Source organism: Bos indicus, chromosome 9 (assembly GCF_029378745.1).
Source record: "Bos indicus isolate NIAB-ARS_2022 breed Sahiwal x Tharparkar chromosome 9, NIAB-ARS_B.indTharparkar_mat_pri_1.0, whole genome shotgun sequence".
In the NCBI taxonomy this organism is placed as follows: Eukaryota; Metazoa; Chordata; class Mammalia; order Artiodactyla; family Bovidae; genus Bos; species Bos indicus.
Window position 1 is genome coordinate 97188133 of NC_091768.1, and position 18818 is coordinate 97206950.

Below are 18818 nucleotides of genomic sequence, written 5' to 3' on the forward strand. Positions count from 1 at the left end.
TGCGAACTTGCGGCAGCAGAGTGTGGTGGACGGGAGCACAGACTCGGTTCCCGGATTGCCTGGATTCCCATCCTAGCTCTCTCAGCTTCCAACCTCCATGTCTCATCTGAGAAATAAATGCCTTCCAGTGTGGTGAAGATTGTATGTTCAGTAAGCACTGGCTGTCATTATTATTACTGGGAGCTGAAGATTTCCTTCTCACTGTTTGCCTTAAAATTTTAAGGTAGAATTGAATAATTGTAACACTGAGCGTTTCCTTGTTAGCCGGTGCTCCCACTTTCAGGACAAGTCTCAAGTCACCGCTGCTGCGGCGTGGAGCTGGGCCTCTGTCTGGATTGCCCGTCTCCCGTAGCTCCTCCCAGCCCCCTTGCCTTCTCTGACTGCGTGTGTTGCCGTCATAGGTACGTTTTCTCCGGTCCTTCTCTCCCCTCTTCCCTCCCTTTCTTTGTGCCTTTGCCTCTTTCTCCTTTCTTTCAGCCCCCTTCTCTCCCCACCCCCACTGCCATCCCCCCTTATTTCTCCCTCCTCCTTTCTTTGACTCAGAACTTTGGTGACTGCGTAGGCAGGTGTTGTGCTGGACGATGGATAAGCCCTTGCTGATCTCCAGTCGCAGCCACGGAGATGAGCAGGCTGCCCCACCTTGTGTGGTCGAGCTGGGGTGCAAGCGAGTGAGGGGGCTCCTGCGGGCCCCCACAGGAGGGACCGAGCATACCTGGGCCTGGGAAGGTTTCAGGAACAAGCGGCACTCCTGCTGTGACCTGAAGGCTGAGCTTGGGAGACCAGGATTTCAGATGCATTTGTCATTCATCAGAGTATATTGGTCTCTCAGTGTTTTCAAGGGCTTTTTAGAGTTAATTAGATTGGCCAGACTTATTTTCAAAGCTTCCCAAGGAAATAGGAACTGATGCCTTCTTTCTTTCTCTCTGTGACTAGCAAAGGCTGCCTGGACCATACCCTTCAGTTTAGAACCGCGTGAAAGTGGAGCTCATCTCTTTAAAGAACGTCACCAATGGCCCTTTCACGTTTCCGGTCATCTGTCGCTGTGTGACAGACCGCGCCAAAGCGTGGTGTACCGAAGGAGCCCCCGTTTTCTTGTGCCCACGACCCTGTGGGCAGGTGTCTGGGCAGCGTGCAGTTCCTCTACTGGCTGATGTCTCGGGCTTTAGCTGGCACAGTGCAGATGACTGGAGGTGCCTTCATAGCCCGGCTGGGTGCCCGTGTCTTCTCCACGTGGTGTCTGCAGGATCTCTGATGTCTGGGATGACTCTGCCACCTGGACAGAGAGCTGGTTGGCACTGTCCTTTTTTCCACGTGACCTTCCATCTGGCTGGCCTGGTCTTCTTCACAGCACCCTGGTCCCAGATAATTGGACTTCTTAAGTGACAGCTAGCTTCCTTCAGCTAGTTCAAGAGGTCCAGGTGGAATCTGAAAGGCCTGGGAGGCCCCAGAGCATCGTGGCTGCTGCCTTTTGCCCTGTGGGGCCAGCCAACACCCAGAGCGGGTGGGGCCGCGCCTGGAGGTGTGGTTCCGTGGCTGTCCTGAGAGACCTGCTCCTCCCTGCGTGTGAGGCTTTGGGCCTTACTGTCTGCTCAGTCCCACTGTCTTTGCGTCTTCCGTCCCCACTCCCTTATAAATGGAAGTGCTGTCAGGAGCATCCTTGGAGGAACATAAGGTCACCCAGAGGTGACTGAGGCCCCTGTGTGCTGGAAGCAGGTGAGAGGAACCACTGACACCGTTTTCTTTAGACAGTAACCGTTGTCACGCGCTGATTATATGGATTTGATTGTTTAACTATTCTTATCGTCTGCTCAGAATAACTACTGCTGTTACAGACTGATTTTTTTATAACTAGAAATTCCGTCCCAGGCCTGAATCATACCCACTGTTTACTACATCCCTCAGTACAGCAAAGGAAGTAAGTCGAGTTGGTCCCGTAGCGTAAGTGGGCTCGATGAGAATGAAGACACCAGGTCAGAGTGCTTTTCAGGGCGAGCCTGCCCTGTGACCGCCATGGGCTCCGTTTTGCGGCAGTGATGTAACACTGTGAGAGCCAGGTTACAGAGACCCGTGTACCAGAATTTGTACACGCTGTACACACGTGTGCACATACGTGTACACACACGTGTGCACATACGTGTACACACATTGAGCTCCTTGCCATTAGCAGGTATCTCAGGGGGTGTGTGTCTCTGTATGTGTGATTTTTTGCTAACATGGTGAGATTAGCAAGTTTTTTTTAAAAAGTCATACTGCTATAAAATTGATCTGCTAAAATGGTTATAAATGAGATTCAGTCGCTATAGTTAGAGGAATGTTCACTGTGAACCAGAGTGGATTTGCATCTGTATTTCAGCTCTTTAATCCAAATCTAGCCCAACTTTCAAAGTTCTGGTTTAATTTTACAGTCTACCCTACACTTGGAGGCTCACTGTTGTAGCCACAGTCTCTTCTTCTCTGCCTTCATGTCATTTTGCATGTTTGTTGTCTGGCTTAAAATATTCTCTTGCCTTCCTTTCTGCCCTTATTTAAGGTGACCCCATTCTTTAAGGCCGTCAGCCAGGTAAGTACCTGGTCTTGCTTAACTCTTCTACAGATGAGTCCTGTAGCCCTCTGCAGTCTGTCTTTTATGGCACTCAGCATCTTAGCCTTTGCTTGGTCACATGGTCCTGCCCTGGGAGCAGCTCTGACAGGTGTAAAGGTGTTTGACGGCACAAACGTGAGTTATAGTAGGATCCCCGTCGGGACGTTCGCATCTGTGTGATCATCTGTGTGATGTGGTCCTCTCCAGCACGTGTTTGTTGTGAAGATGATGACAATTTCTATAGAGCCCTTAACCTCGGAAATGGGGAGATTGAATAAAGCAGTGTTTTCCCAAATGTGGTGTCGTTCTAGCCAGGCTGAATCAGAGGCCCTGGCAGTGGGCCCGGGAATCTGCGTTGTAGCAAGAATCTGAGTGATTCTTTAATGTTGACTGAAGTTTGAGAACCTTGGATTAGGGGGTCTCTTAAGTCCCTTCGGATTGCTGATAGTGACAGTCTAGCACATCATTGCCATAAATATCATCTCTCAGTTAAAGAGCAGGCATCTGTTTCTGTGTTCTTATTTGAGAGATTGCAGAGGGCCGGTGTTTTGAATTTGATATATATAGATGAAAGAACATAAGAATTGCAGGGGCTTGATAGAACTTAGATTGTATACATATTCTAAAGAGTCATTTTTAGGTGTGAATTGCAAGGAATTCAGTTGATTGTCTTAGATCTGTTGAAACCAGTGATTCATATTGCTTGTCATTTGTTTGCATTCGGTTTTATTATACAATTTTTTTTTGTTCTTTTCCTTTCATGTTTTTCTGATTTGGCAGGAGTTATTGGTAATTGGCCAACGGAAGCAGAAACTTCTTGGAAGGTTTGTTTTAACGGTACTGCAGAATCACAGCACTCAATTTATAGCCAATTGGGAGATCGCTATTCATTAGTCTTATTTAAGTCATTATGAATTAGTTCTGTAGTACTGTAATTAGAACTTGTATAAAGCATTCTGTATACTTTTGATCCATTCTCCTTTCCAGAAACTCTGTTTGACTTTCTGTTCATTGCAGAGGGATTTAGCATGGGCAGAAAACTAAACAAGCAAAGATTGGTATTTTCTTTTTGCACGGTAGCTAGACTAGAGCTTGAATCTATTTTCAGTTTAAATTATGTCATTTTAATGGTATATCAGTTTCCATTTGTGTTTTTTTTAAACCAATTTGGCTTTTTATTTTGGAAAAAAATATAGCTTCTTTGTCTTATCTTCCTCTTTTCCCAATTTACTTTCCTTTATACACATTGTAGATCCAAATACTGAACCATTCATTGCTTTTTGTAAGTACAAAATTAAAAAAAAAATGTTTAATATGCCATTTGTATGCTATAAGATAGGCTTCACAAGATGTGTATATGATCTGCAAAACTTAGGTCTCTGGGCTTGCTAAAATTTGATTCTGTATTTACAGAAAAGTGGGATTATAGCATTTCTCTTCTTAAGTCCTTTTAATTGTTAGAATAAAGATCAAGGCTGAGAAGCTTCATCTCTTGGTATTTTCACGCGTTGATTGTTAGCTCTGTGGTAAGTTTAGCACAGATTTGGGCTTAAAGTGCATAATGCAGCCTTCTGTGTTGTTAGATTATTGCACTGCCGGGTGGCTCAGTGGTAAACCCACCTGCAGTGCAGGAGCCATGGGTTCAATCCCTGGGTTGGGAAGGTCCCTTGGAGAAGGAAATGGCAAGCTGCTCCAGGATTTTTACCTGGGGAATCTCATCGACAGAGGACTTGGCGATTAAACAGCAGCAACTCCCAGTTAACTCTTTGTCTCCCTTAGAATCCTTAAATCATGGATTAGAAGAACGTCTATACTCCTGTGGAATTACTGAGCCGAGCGGCAGTTCTGATTTTGGTTTTTTGAGAAAAGGTCTGCAGTGACTGCACGAGCTCAGATTCCCACTGGCAGTGTGCGAGGATCCCTTTTTCTCCACGACCTTGCCGACGTTTGTTATTTGTGTTGTTTTTGGTGGTAGCCATTCTGAGTGAAGAAATTTCTTGAATGGAGTGTATAAAAAGTTTTAAGACATGTAGAGTAAAGTAGATTAAAATAACAGATAAAATTTCCATTGTTTAAAAGTATTGCTAATTTAAAATATAGTAATAATAGTTTTATGTTAAAATATAGCAAATCTTATAGACAGATAAAATCCTTTTTGATGGATTATAAAATAAATTGAATATAAGTGAGTCAAATTGGAAGTGCTTTTAGAAATACTTGTTTGAAAAATCCTTACTTTAAAACTAAATTAAATTGATTTGGAGATATATTGATTTTGAACAAATTTTCTTTGTTAAATTAACTTTAACAAAGTTATATTAGTCTGGGTATATTAGTCGGTAAATTGATTTTGGGTATGTTAGTCTGTAATCATATAAATACACCCTATTTCATAAAATCTAAAGACATACTGTGCTATTATATAGTAAGAAAAAATGCTTATAGTTGATTCACAGTATATTCTTACACTTAGAATTTTTAATTATTTATCTAAAGAACTCTTTTATACTTTCTGATATTTAGATGTAAGTTTTTAAAAGCCATTTATTACTTTTGTGCATATGTATATAAAGGAAAATGTAAATGAAATATATTAGTGAATATTTTCCTAAAAGTTGTTTATGTTACCATTAATTATAAAGCATATTCTAATTTCAAAGCAGTTGAAATACAAAATGTGTGTCCTAGATTCAAGGAGACAAACTGTACCTTGAGAGTAGAGGGTACATGGGGGTGGTGCTGTAGGCTTGGGCGTCATCAGTGTGTGAAGGGCACATGAAGGTCACCCAGGGAGAAGGCAGATGAGGCAGGAGAGACTCAGGAGGACTTGGAGAAACACGCACTTTTCGTGGAGCGAGCTGAGGTCCCAGGAGGGACTTTGGAAAGGGGTGACTTCAGGAGCAGAAGACAGCCCTGAGACTGCTGCGTCTAGAAGATGAGAGAGTGCAGGGGTTTCTGTGAGGTAGAGATGGTTCAGAGGGTCAGAGATGCCCAACAGGAAAGAAGACGTGTGTTTGTTTCAAAGCTTGGGAACTCAGTTAATAGAACTATTCACAGTTCTTTGAAGGAGAATTGTGATGTTTGCTTTTTTTGCATTAATTCTGAATGATTTTTACGTGTCAGTATAATAGACTAGGCAAATTTTACTAAATTAGGCTGTATGTCTTCAGTTTCCTTAATGTTAAATTAAGAAATGTTACTGCTCACTTGTTTGTGGCAAAGAAGAAATCAAGGAACAGAAATTAAGGTAAGCATTTTTGCTTACGTGTCTTTCAGTGTTTCATGAGAATAATCTTAAGGTGCCTTGAGGGTTCTTCCTCCATCTGCTTGATTTTACAAATGACAGGAGTAACCCAGAAAACTTAACCGATTTGCTCTAAGGTGATGCTTCGGTTCGTGGCCAAGGCAAGAGATGGATGTGTTCTCTCAGCTGGGTGCTCTCGGGTCTGCCGTGCTGTTTCTCCGCTCTTAAGTCCAAGGTGATAACTCATGAAGGTTTGGTTTACCTGGATGACTGCACTTCGTAGTAGACAAGTAAACAGCTGCTTTTAGGTTAGTGGTGGAGGACATTAGAGAATATAGCAAGTATTATGTAACAGGAAAAATGGGTTAAAACCTTTTTAAAAGTTTACAGAGAAATGCTTTGTGTGTTGTAGTCTCTTAATTTTCAGCACATGGTATGATTATTTTCTCCAGTGGCAGCCTGCACCTATAAATACATGTGGATATCAGTCTTACTGAAAATATTGAGAAGAGCTCGATCTTTTAGAGTAACGTTAATGTTCTTCTTCTTTTTTTAATAGAAAAAATGAATGCATCAAACCAACCTCCACACAGAGACACTGGAAAAACTGTGGAGAATGTGGAAGAATACAGCTATAAGCAGGAGAAAAAGATCCGAGCGGCTCTCAGGTCCACGGAGCGGGATCATAAGAAGAATGTGCAGTGCTCGTTCATGCTGGACTCAGTGGGGGGCTCTCTGCCCAAAAAGTCCATCCCGGATGTGGATCTCAATAAGCCTTACCTCAGTCTCGGCTGCAGCAATGCTAAGCTTCCGGTCTCTGTGCCCATGCCGATAGCCAGAACCGCCCGCCAGACTTCCAGGACTGACTGTCCGGCAGATCGCTTAAAATTTTTTGAAACTCTCCGACTTCTGCTAAAGCTTACCTCAGTCTCAAAGAAGAAGGACAGGGAGCAAAGAGGCCAGGAAAGCACATCCGCGTTCTGGTTTAACCGATCTAACGAGCTGATCTGGTTAGAGCTGCAAGCCTGGCACGCCGGCCGGACCATTAACGACCAGGACCTCTTTTTATACACAGCCCGCCAGGCCATCCCAGACATTATCAACGAAATCCTTACCTTCAAAGTTAACTATGGGAGCTTCGCCTTCGTTAGAAACGGAGCTAGTCTTAACGGTACTTCAGTAGAAGGGCAGTTCGGAGCCCCTCACGGGATGCAGCCTGCGGGTTACTCAACCTATCACGAGCACCTCCAACGCCAGAGGGTGTCCTTCGAGCAGGTCAAACGGATAATGGAGCTGCTGGAGTACATAGAGGCACTTTATCCATCGCTGCAGGCTCTTCAAAAGGATTATGAGAAGTATGCTGCAAAGGACTTCCAGGACAGGGTGCAGGCGCTCTGTTTGTGGTTAAACATCACAAAGGACTTAAATCAGAAATTAAGGATTATGGGCACCGTGTTGGGCATCAAGAATTTATCAGACATTGGCTGGCCGGTGTTTGAAATCCCCTCCCCGCGATCATCCAGGGGCAACGAGCCCGAGGATGAGGCGGAGGACACAGAAGGAGAGCTGAAGGAGCTGGACAGCAGCACGGAGGAGAGTGAGGAAGAGCAGAGCTGCGGCCCGAGGGCACCGGAGCCCAGGCCGCCCGCCGACCACAGCCGCCACGTCCAGTCGCCCCCGGACTGTGTCCCGAAGAAGCTCGAGAGGCTGGAGTCGGAGGACGAGTCTGTCGGCTGGGGAGCCCCAGACTGGAGCGCCGAGGCAGGCGTTAGTGGACACTGTCTGACCTCTATCTACAGACCCTTTGTAGACAAAGCGCTGAAGCAGATGGGCTTAAGGAAGTTGATTTTAAGGCTTCACAAGCTGATGGACGGTTCCTTGCAGCGGGCACGTATAGCACTAGTTAAGAGCGACGGTCCAGTGGAGGTAGGTTTCCAGAAGGCAGTGAGCTTAGCCTTTGTTCTGCTGTTACTTGTAAATTACAGTGTATGTTGTATTACATATGTACTTTCATAGCCTAGATTTTTTGTTGTTGTTAATTGAAGTATAGTGGATTTACAGTATTGTGTTCACAGTCTTGATATTTTTAAGGCATAAAACGGTAGTTATTATAAACTGCAGACATAAACATTTCTATAAAGTATTGTGATAAATCGGAAAATGGATCTATGAAAACTGTATGAAATTGGGTGAAATTAAGTGTGTGGAGGGGAAAAAAAAATTCAACGATTTAAATATAGGATGGAGAAGGACAGACTAGGTATAAATAAAGAGGGAAGAAAGCCACAATCATGGGTGACCACAGGCTGAATATGAGTCAGTAAAGAAGTCAACATGATGTTGAAATATTTTTAAATGAGTATGGCATCCGAGGTCACAGATGTAGTTCCTTGTCTATTCTTTGCAATAGCTTACTTCTTTTGATTCGCATGTCCCATTTTGATCACTGGATTATAAAGAGAGATGAATTATAGAGAAGGCTAAGAATGGTCATAGGGAAACAGTATACGCTGTTGGGTAAGCTTAAGCATAGATGGTCAGCATAGATGGTAGAAGTTTATTGAAAGTATTATCAAATATGTTTTGGCATGTGAAGATTTTTGAGAGAGGAAAATGTCTCCAGAGGAAGTGGCTTGAAAATGGTACAGATTTGGTTTTATTAGCTTGATATCTTAGAAATTCTTTACAGTTAAAAAGTGGCAAAACTAGCAGAGGGTATATTGTTGGATATTGTTCTCGAGAGTGAAAGAGTATAAGGAATTCTTCTTTTGTGGTCAGTTTGCATGTTCGTCTGGCTAAAAGCAAAAGCACCCAGCTCTTTGAGATCCCTAATTACCAGAGTTAGGCTGTGATTCTGAATTTTAACACCTATATACATATATATATGTGTGTGTGTGTGTGTATCTACTTTTTTAAAAAGCTTAATTACACCATCTGGCTTGCTTTGGAGTCAGAGATGATAAAACAGAAGATATTCTTTATTCGTTAAGATGGGACGTATCGGAAGAGAACTCCAATTTGCAAAATTCTAAGTTTTAATCTGATGGCCAAATTATGAGCCCTTAGGAGAAGGGCTCAGGCAGTCACATAATATAGCAAGATGTTTGCGGAATGAATCAATTTTGTAGCTGTAAGAGGTTAGTTTACTTTGAGTATTATTTTGATTAAGTGAAGTCGCTCAGTTGTGTCCGACTCTTTGCCACCCCATGGACTGTAGTCTGTCAGACTCCTCCGTCCATGGGATTTCCCGGGCAAGAATACTGGAGTGGGTTGCCATTTCCTTCTCCAGGGATTATTTTGACTAGAAATCTCAAAAATGAATTTTCTTTGAGCAGTATTTTGACTCTGTGAATGACTTTTTATGTATATCTTTTTATTAGGGCAAATGATGTTTTTCCCGTTTAGTCCATGAATAACTGTTTTATAATAATAATTTATTATAGTAGAAGTTTCAAAGTCAGTAGAGCAAAACTAGATCCATAATAAAGATTTGGCATATGCTTCAACTAGTGAGCAGCTTATCTTGGTTTGGGTTTTCGGCTGGAGTTCAGTTCCAGCAAGGACACCTGTGGGATGGGGTTGATTAATTTGTTTGGTGTTTTGTTTTTTTTTTTTTGGCTCTGTGGGCTTTTCTTTAGTCACGTCAAGTAAGGTCCTCTCTAGTGTGGTGAGCGGGTTTCTCATCACGGTGGCTCCTCCTGTTGCAGAGCGCAGACTCCGGGGCCCACGGGCGTCGGCAGCTGCAGCACGTTGGCTCAGCTAGTTGTGGCCCCAGGCTCTGGAGCACAGGCTTAGTACCTGTGGCGCACGGGCTTAGTTGCCCTGCAGCCTGTGCGATCTTCCCAGACCATGGATGAAACCTGTGTCTTCTGCGTTGGCAAGCAATTTCCTCGCCACTGAGCCACCAGGGAAACCCGATTAATCTTTTTTTCATGAAGCACTATTTTTGAAGTGATATCAGTGAAAAAGTCCTGGCATTATTACCTCCCCTTGGATTCATTAGCGCTCATAGGAGAGAAGGGTTCATGTTGGGGGGCTCAGAACGGCGTGTTGGGGCTTCTTAAAACTGCTTTGCGTTCCCGCCCGCAGACTGTCTTCCTCCCTGCCCTGGAACCTCTGTGGCATTGAATCCCTGCTGCTTCTGGCACAGCTTTGCATCACTTAGATGCATTGGAACAAGAAAAAGATTGTGAATGAGTGCATTTTCTGTTAGAACACTTATTGAAAAAAGACAGTAGTGGGTAGCTCATAGTTTTGAATTCTAAGTTGTATGCCTTTGGTGTGACCAGTTGAGACTTAACTGAATGAAAAGGTTATCTTTATTACAGAAAAGAGATACATACAAAATCAAAGTGTATGAATTAAAGATGTTTATTAGAATTATTTGGGATCGTTTGCTTTTCAAAAAGAAATGAAGTACAGAAACACCTCTTGTTTTAAATTTTGGTTTATAAAATGTTGTGTTTGTCAAATAATGAAAGAGGAAATAACCAAGAGCTAAAATTCTGTGTTGGAGATTAATCCAAACTGATAAAAGATAAGTCTCCAAAATGATAATGAACTCAATGGGAAAGTAAAACTTTATTTTTATTCCTATTTCAGGGACATAATTTCCATAAAGGAAGTGTACATTTATGTATATATATGAATATGTACACTCCCCTTCTGGGTTTGTTTTAGTTTTTTTACTAAGTATGTCTGGGAAAGAGCCACAGTTTTAAAATCAAATAACTGGATTCCATTTCTTGATGCAACGCTTTCTCGCTACACAACTTTGTAAATGACTTAATCTTCCTGATCCCAAGTCTTCACGTCTGTAAAATGGATATAATAATACTTTCCTACCTCACAGGGTTGTTGTGAGGCTTAAAAAGATATTTGTGTAAATAGTAAAATGCTATAGAAATTAAATATAAACTATTGTTTTTTAGAAGTTTTGTTAACATTTTTCCCTCTTGAAGCTGACTGTACGGTAGTAGGGGCTAGACAAGTCTATATTTTTACTTTTTAAGTGTATTTTTAGCTTTTCAGTTCAGTTCAGTTCAGTTGCTCAGTCGTGTCCCACTCTTTGCGACCCCATGAATCTCAGCACGCCAGGCCTCCCTGTCCATCACCAACTCGCGGAGTTTACCCAAACTCATGTCCATTGAGTTGGTGATGCCATCTAACCATCTCATCCTCTGTCGTCCCCTTCTCCTTCTGCCCTCAATCTTTCCCAGCATCAGAGTCTTTTCAAATGAGTCAGCTCTTCACATCAAGTGGCCAAAGTACTGGAGTTTCAGCTTCAACATCATTCCTTCCAATGAACACCCAGGACTGATCTCCTTCAGGATGGACTGGTTGGATGTCCTTGCAGTCCAAGGGACTCTCAAGAGTCTTCTCCAACACCACAGTTCAAAAGCATCAATTCTTTGGTGCTCAGCTTTCTTCACAGTCCACTCTTACATCCATACATGACCACTGGAAAAACCATAGCCTTGACTAGACAGGCCTTTGTTGGCAGAGTAATGTCTCTGCTTTTTAATATGCTGTCTAGGTTGGTCATAACTTTCCTTCCAAGGAGTAAGCATTTTTTAATTTTAGCTTTTAATCTCTTTCAAATAATCGTACATTTTTAAGGGCATACGTTTTAAGCAATGGATAACCTTTTAGGTTTGAGGACAGTTTTGTTTTCATTCTAATTGTTAGAAACGTCTTGCCTGACTGGCACTGCAGACCGCGCCCAGTACGTGTCTTCTGCTCTGCACGGTTTCTATGGCTTATGTGATAATAGTGATGAATACAGCTGAAGGATTCTGTAGAAAAGAAGAATTATGATATTTGATTGTTCTCGTATATGACTGTATTTTTATTTCTCATGATTAAGTTATTTGTAACTTGTGTTTGTAAATAGCATCTAATATTTAATTCTCATTGGCTTGTAAACATGCTTTATTTATAAAACAGCTTTCCCTAAAAAGAAACATACTTCAGTATCCTTAAGTTTAAAAAATGTAACTAGTGATACTAAAAAATCTATTTGCAAATTGTTTTAATAAAACGGATATCATAAATAGCCTTAATGGTTTGTTAAAGATCAAGTAACGTTGCAGCTCCCTGTTGTGCTGTTGAGGCTCAGTTGCTCAGTCCTGTCTAACTCTTTGGTGATCCCAGGGACTGTAGCCCACCAGGCCCCTCTGTCCACGGGATTTCCCAGGCAAGAATACTGGAGTGGGTTGCCATTTCCTACTCCAGGAGCCCTTCCCCACCCAGAGATTGAACCTGCATCTCTTGAATCTCCTGCATTGTCAGACAGATTCTTTATTGCTGAGCCACCTGGGAAGCCCCTGTAGCTCCCCAGTTCCATAAATTCATTTTCTCAGGACATGTTTCTAATTACATATGCAGTCTCTGGTTAACAAATGAGTTCATTTCTGAAGTTCAGTTTTTAAGACAGTTGTTTCAATCTCGAAAATAATTATTCAGAGAAAGTGCCGTAAATGAGCTTCAGGCCTTCAAATAAAACTTAGGAAAATCTAAGTAACTGAACTAACAAGGGCAGCTAAAATTTTATTCCTGGCAGCAAGGACAACATAACGTCAGAGTCAAAAATGAGAGAAAACGTCCCCGCCCCCCCCACTTTGCTTGTGGACCTAGAGATGAACCTGGTTCTTTCTCATGCTTACGCCTTTGTGTCCTGGTTTTCCTTTTTTCTTGATATTTAGCCCATCCCAGGATCGCAGTCCTACTTAATTCCCCTTCTTTGCTGCAGTGGAAGCTGCTCTAATCTAAGTGTGGTTGATCTCGAGTCTTAGGAATACACGTCCTGATGGCCGCTTCATAGCAGTGTGTGCTGCTGTCCTTTCACGGTAGAGATTTTTTAGCCTCCGATTTCTGCTCCTTCTCCATCAGATGCTGCTTGTAGAGTATCTGTCCCAGCTTTCCTTAAAAATTAATAGGAATCGTCTCAGTCCAGTAGTTCCTAGGTAGCCTTTCCTACAGCTACTCCAGCTGTAGGTTTTGTTATGTTGTTTATAATTCAGTTTTAGCTTAAAGAGTAAAACAAGAGACTATGTAAACATATATAAAAGATTGATCCTTCATTTCAAAACTACCCACATGCAATTGCATTTTTTTTTTTTAGTGCACTTGTAATCATGAATACTTTCAGATTTTTAGGGAACTTACAAAGATAGTACACAATTTTCATATGCTCTTCATCCAGTTTCCTCTGATACTGACATCGTCATCAACTCTGGTCCACTTCTCAAAATTAATATACTAACATTGGCGCAAAATGCCGTTAACTAAGTTACAGACATTATTCGTGTTTTTGTTCTTCTGCTAATGTCCCTTGCTTGTTCCAGGATCCAGTCAAGGCCACCCCATCGCATTTAGTCAATGGGTCCTCTTAGTCTCTTCTGATCTGTGGCAGTTTCTCGACGTTCCTTATTTTTCATGACCTGGATGGCTTGTAGGATACTCTCGAATTTGGGTCTGTCTGATGTTTTCTCACGATTAGACTGGATGAGCTTCTGTGTGTAACGGGCTTCTGTATGAGCATCACAAAGGTGAAGTGCCCTCGTGCTGATGTCGACCTTGACTGCTCGGTTCACGTGGGTCTGCAGGTTCTTCCACAAGTGACCAGTTTTCCCTCTCCACGCTTCTTTGGAAGTAGGTCACTAAGTGCAAGCCACACTCAAGGGGATGGGAATTGAGCTCCGCCTCCAGGAGTGGGGAGTATGGGTGTGTATACTTGGAACTCTTCTGTAAAGCAGGTTTGCCTCTCCTGTCCCGTCTTTTCAATTATGTATTTACCTCAGTATGGACGCATAAATCTTGGTTTTCTACTTCGGGTTGTAGTTCAGTGGTATTGCTGCTTACTGTCTTGCTCAGGTTGTTCCTGCTTTGGCCATTGGAGCTCCTTCAAGCGGCTTCTGTATCCTTGTCATACTTGCTCGTCCTTTTTGTGTGTGTGGTTTTGCTTTTGAGCAGTTTCTTGATTTTTGGCATCATCTTGTATTTTCCCTGTTCCAGTCCTGAAATCAGCCTTTTCTCTAAGGAGCTCTTGTTCCTTTTATTGGAGAATGGTATTTAGGAACGGAGCCCTGGGCCCCAGATGTGTTCATTACTACTGGGGTATCATTGCTTCTAGGCGCTGTCAGTGATCGAGTTAAAAAATATAGATCTATCTTCTAATCCATGTATACACACACAGATCTGTAGTTACTTCCATATGTGTCTTTCTGCCTATCTGTTAAAAGTGAACATGAGTTCGTACTGAAGTCTCAGGTGCTGATCCGGCTCCACTGCTTCTGCCCGTGCCTTATTGTAACTTCTCTTGCAGTGAGAAGCCTGGCTCCCATTACTGCAGTGGATTTATTATGTTTGTGCAAGCCTAGTTGACATTAAGGTAGTCTTAGAATTGCTAACCAGGACCCCTCCAAGGACTAAATTTACCAACTAGAGTAGTGTTTAACTGTACGCACAGTTCTCTGTGTCTTTAGCCTCAGAGCATGTAGATGGAATGTAGTTTTCTACAGTTAGGTGAGCACCTTTCTCTTCACATTCTCCAGTGCGGTTATAGCATGCATTTGTAATACAGTGATCTCAGTCTGTCCTGGGGTCCCCTGGTGTCCTAGCTGATGTTTACTATAAAGTTCATTCTTTGTGTTATGTAACTCTCGCTTATATAACTCTCTGGGTTCTGTGCATTTAATTTGTGAACACCTATAAAATGTCTAAGCTCTAGACTGTGATACAGTTATTTTATGCTCCTCTGTTTTTGTTCTACCTTATGAAACTTAAAATGAAAAACTATATTTTAATGTAATGTACAAAAAAAATTAGCTGACTTTGACTATGTATAACCATGCATATTACTCCAAATTCCAGGAAGATTTTTGGTTACTTTATTACTTTTTTGTATTAGGAATGGATCATGTAATTATTATAAGCTTAGTGACCAATGAAATATTGTTTATCTTTTGGATCTGGCTATAATTATGTTCTTTTTTCCCCATAAGCACAAGAAACCCTGAAGAGGTTTTCTTTTATATTCAGAATGGGCAGAAGACTGTAGAAACTAGGGAAGTGTTAGTCACTCAGTCGTGTTCAACTCTTTGCAAACCCGTGGTCTGTAGCCCGCCAGGCTTCTCTGTCCATGGGATTCTGCAAGCAAGAATACTGGAATGGGTTGCCGTTTCCTCCTCCAGGGGATCTTCCCGACCCAAGGATCGAAACTGGGTCTTCTGCATTGCAGGCAGATTCTTTACCGACTGAGCCAGTAGGGAAGTCCAACTCTTTAACTAGAAACTAGGATATGTATAAGCTATTATCATTTATTGAGTCTTACCATGTGCTAGATACAACAACCAAATGAAATGGTGTTGTTATTTTTCAGAGAAGGAGACAGGGGGCTAAGTTGCCCCAAAGCACAGAAGCTGTAGATTGTGGGAGGGCTTCACACCCAGGATTTGGGGATACCGGACTTTAAACTGTGCCAATGGTTTCTAAGCCTGGCTACACAGCAGCATTACCTCAGGAGCTTTTAAAAACACTTGGCTTTGCCCTTCTGGGCTAGAGGGCAGGTCAGACTCTCTCATGGTAGGACATATGCACTGATATTCTTAACCTCGAGTGAACTTTATATGAATCCAGACCAGCCCCAGTGCAGCTGAGAGTCAGCCCTTTGGAAACACCCTAAGTAGACTACAGTACTCCCGTAGCCCATCTCCAAGGTCAGTGTTCAGTAAAACTGTTGTCATAGCTAATTTTTTATTTGTTGTAATCACCACCTGTCTGACTTTGTTAGTAAAGTTACAGGAACTTTTGAAGAAAAGCTGCCCTAACCCATTTTTAAAATAATTTTTATTGGAGTATACTTGCTTTGAAAAAAAGCTTTTTATTCTTATTTTTTCTGACTTTTATTTATTTTTTTACAGTATGTGGAGGAGATTGTTTTTTATTGAAGAATAGCTGATGTATATATTATCTGTTGCGCAGGTACAGTGTAGTGGTTTTCAGTGTTTGAAGGTTATACTCCATTTATAAAATAGTGTCTGTATTCCCTGTGTTGTACAACGTAGCCTCATAGCTTATTTATTTTATACAAAGTAATTTATATCTCTCCATCCCTTCCCCCACATCGCCCCTCCCGCCTCATCCTCCCCACTGGTAACCACTGTGTGGGTGGTTTTCTGTATCTGCAAGTCTGCTTTTTTTTGTTACATTCACTAGTTTCTTGTATGTTTTAGATTCTTTTATGTGATATTGTACAGTGTGTGTCTTTCTCTGTCTGACTATTTCACTTAGAATAATACCCTCCATGTCCATTCATGTTGCTGCAAATGGCAAGATTTCATTCTCTTTTTATGGCTGGATGCTATTCTGGGAGGACAGGGGAGCCTGGTGGGTTGCAGTCCATGGGGTCGCAGAATCACACACGACTTAGTCATGAACAATAGCAACAAGTATTCTCTTGTATATATGTAGCACATCTTCTTCATCCATTCACCTGTTGATGGACACTTACATTGCTTCTGTGTCTCGGCAATTGTAAATAATGCTGCTATGAACATTGGAGCGTGTGTGTCTTTTCAAATTGCTTCCCTGGTAGCTTAGCAGTAAAGAATCCACCTGTCAATATATAGGAGATGTGGGTTAGATCCCTGAGTCAGGAAGATACCCTGGAGAAGGAAGTGGCAACCCACTCCAGTATTCTTGCTTGAAGAATCCCATGAGCAGAGGAATCTGGTGAGCTACTGTCCATGGGGTAGCAAAAGAGTCAAACACGACTCTGTGAGTAGAGAACAGAAAAGAAACATCTTTTCAAATTAGTGTTTTTGTTTCTGGATATATACCCAGGAGTGGAATTTCTGGGTTGTAAGGTGATTCTATTTTAGTTTTTTTGAGAAACCTCCATACTGTTTTCCATGGTGGCTGTACCAATTTCCACCCACATACATGAATTTTCTAATTGAATAACTGGAAAGATAATAAGCACATGCTTGCTTATTTGCCTATCGGTTTTTTGTTTTGTTTTCTTAAAGGAAGCACACTTACATGAGACAGAATAGGAAGTTGAGATGTATTATTTTTGACCGACATGAGCCAGCTGAATCAAACTCGATGTAAGATGAGAGAACAGAACTCACCAGCTTGTAGTGGAGAACTGAATCTGTGCTGACAGTGACTAGACTAGTAGCTGGTCTTGAATACTCGTTTTATGGAGGGGGGTTGGTCAAGTAACTTGGTCAAGGTTGCAAGACCAGTAAGCGGTAGAGTCGAGGTGTGAAACCAGCACTCCCTGCTCCTCACCGTTACTGTGTACTGCCTTCCCAAGTTACGCTTGGTTCCACACAGCGCCTTAAATGTTTTTCCTAACGCTTGTGTATCTGGCGGATTCGGGCCTTAGCTGCTGCATGGGGAGTCTTCGCTGTTTCCTATGGGGCCTGTCCTTGTGGTGCACGGACCCTCTGGCCGCGGCCTGCAGGCTCCAGAGCGCACTGGCCCAAGGTCGCAGTACTCAGGCTTAGTTGCCCCGCGGGATGTGGGATTAGTTCCCCGACCAGGAATCGAACCTGCATCCCTTGGATTGCAAGGCAGATTCTTAACTCCTGGACTACCAGGGAAGTCCCTTTAAATGTTTTTTTGACTTAGTGGCCAGTGTTTTAAAAAAAAAAAAAGTCACGTGAAAATCTGGATTCTTTGTTTTCCTTGAAATCCCGGGAGGTCTGTCAGCACCGGCCCTGTCCACGCGGCGTGCTCGTCCCCGCTTTGCACACGCCCGTCGTTTGGGAGTCGGGCCTGTCTCACGTGTTTGGTGGGCTTGTCTCTCTGGCTCCTGTCATGGCCTGTAGGGCTCTTCTGCCCCTCCTCTCTCAGCTTACAGTAACTGTGCGTTGGATTCCAACATGATCCTTTTCTGTTGTTCATTTTTAAACATGATGTTTGTTTTCAGAACTTTCGGGAAACAGAGAAATAGGAGAGGGTTTAGGCTGTTCTTGTACTCGCTGCCCTTTCCCCTCCCCCTGTTTTATTACAATTGGGGATTTTAAGATCCAAGTTTTCCCTTATATATATATATGCTTTTAAATTTTTTTGCAGTTTCCAATATTCCTTGCTAATACTTGAATTGGAGTCCTTAGCCAAGTTACCTTCATGGAGTTGTATCTGCCTCTATACCTTCTCTCTTTTAGATTCACGGCTTCTCACTTCCTTGGGCATCCATTCTTACCACTTTTGATTTGACTCCAATCTCCTATTCTTCCTCGGGTAGTTTTTTAGAGAAGGTAAATGAGTTATACTCGAGTTCTTCCCTATTCAGAGGGTGTTTTCCTTTTTCCTCACAAATCAGGGATAGCTTGACTCTGCAGAAATCTCTCATCCACCTCTTCCTTTCGTTCTTTCTGGAACTCCCATTTTTCTTGTGTTACAGCTTCTATATCTGCCCTCCAGGTGTCTTACTTGTCACTCAAAATTTCTCTTCCTTCTTCTTTTGCTCTAGGTTGTAGTGGTCATTTCTGCAGTTAATTTCTAAATTATTTCTAATTTGTATATTCAGATTTTAACATCATTCCTCCTATTTTCACTGCCTTCGAGGATTTTATTTAAGGAATCTTGGTTGGTTGGGTTTTTTTTTTCCCCCAGAGGAGTTTAGTGAGATTTGCATTAGGAGTATTTTTGCCGTTCTCTCCTGTGTCCTGCATTATTAAATCAGTGTCAGCTTTTCTGATTCTTCACCTCGGTCTCCCTCGTTAAAACCGCCGTTCCCTCTTCCATGATCAGGAGCTTTGTAACGTCTCTTCCTCTCTGGATGGGTTGGTGCAGCAGGCAGTGCCAGCAGGAACGCGTCTCCTCTAGCTGGGTGGGCCTGGCCGCTGGATCTCCGGGCTGTCTTACAGTTGTTGAGAAGGAGGGATTGTCCCTTCCCAGTGAGCCTGAAGCAGATGAATCAGCAGGCTGGAACTACAGAGAACGCCAAGACTGTTCTTCAGAATTTTATCCTAGAAA

General features: G+C 42.5%; 1 protein-coding gene across 5 annotated transcripts in view; it reads left to right on the top strand.

Annotated features, from left to right (window-relative positions):
* MAP3K4 (mitogen-activated protein kinase kinase kinase 4) overlaps positions 1–18818 on the top strand; it is a 149253-nt gene that overhangs the window by 83348 nt on the left and 47087 nt on the right. For all 5 annotated transcript variants that reach the window (XM_070795605.1, XM_070795606.1, XM_070795607.1 and 2 more), the window contains one exon: positions 6385–7751. In XM_070795605.1, the coding sequence (XP_070651706.1) occupies positions 6385–7751 (1367 nt within the window). The remainder of the gene's footprint in view (positions 1–6384; positions 7752–18818) is intronic.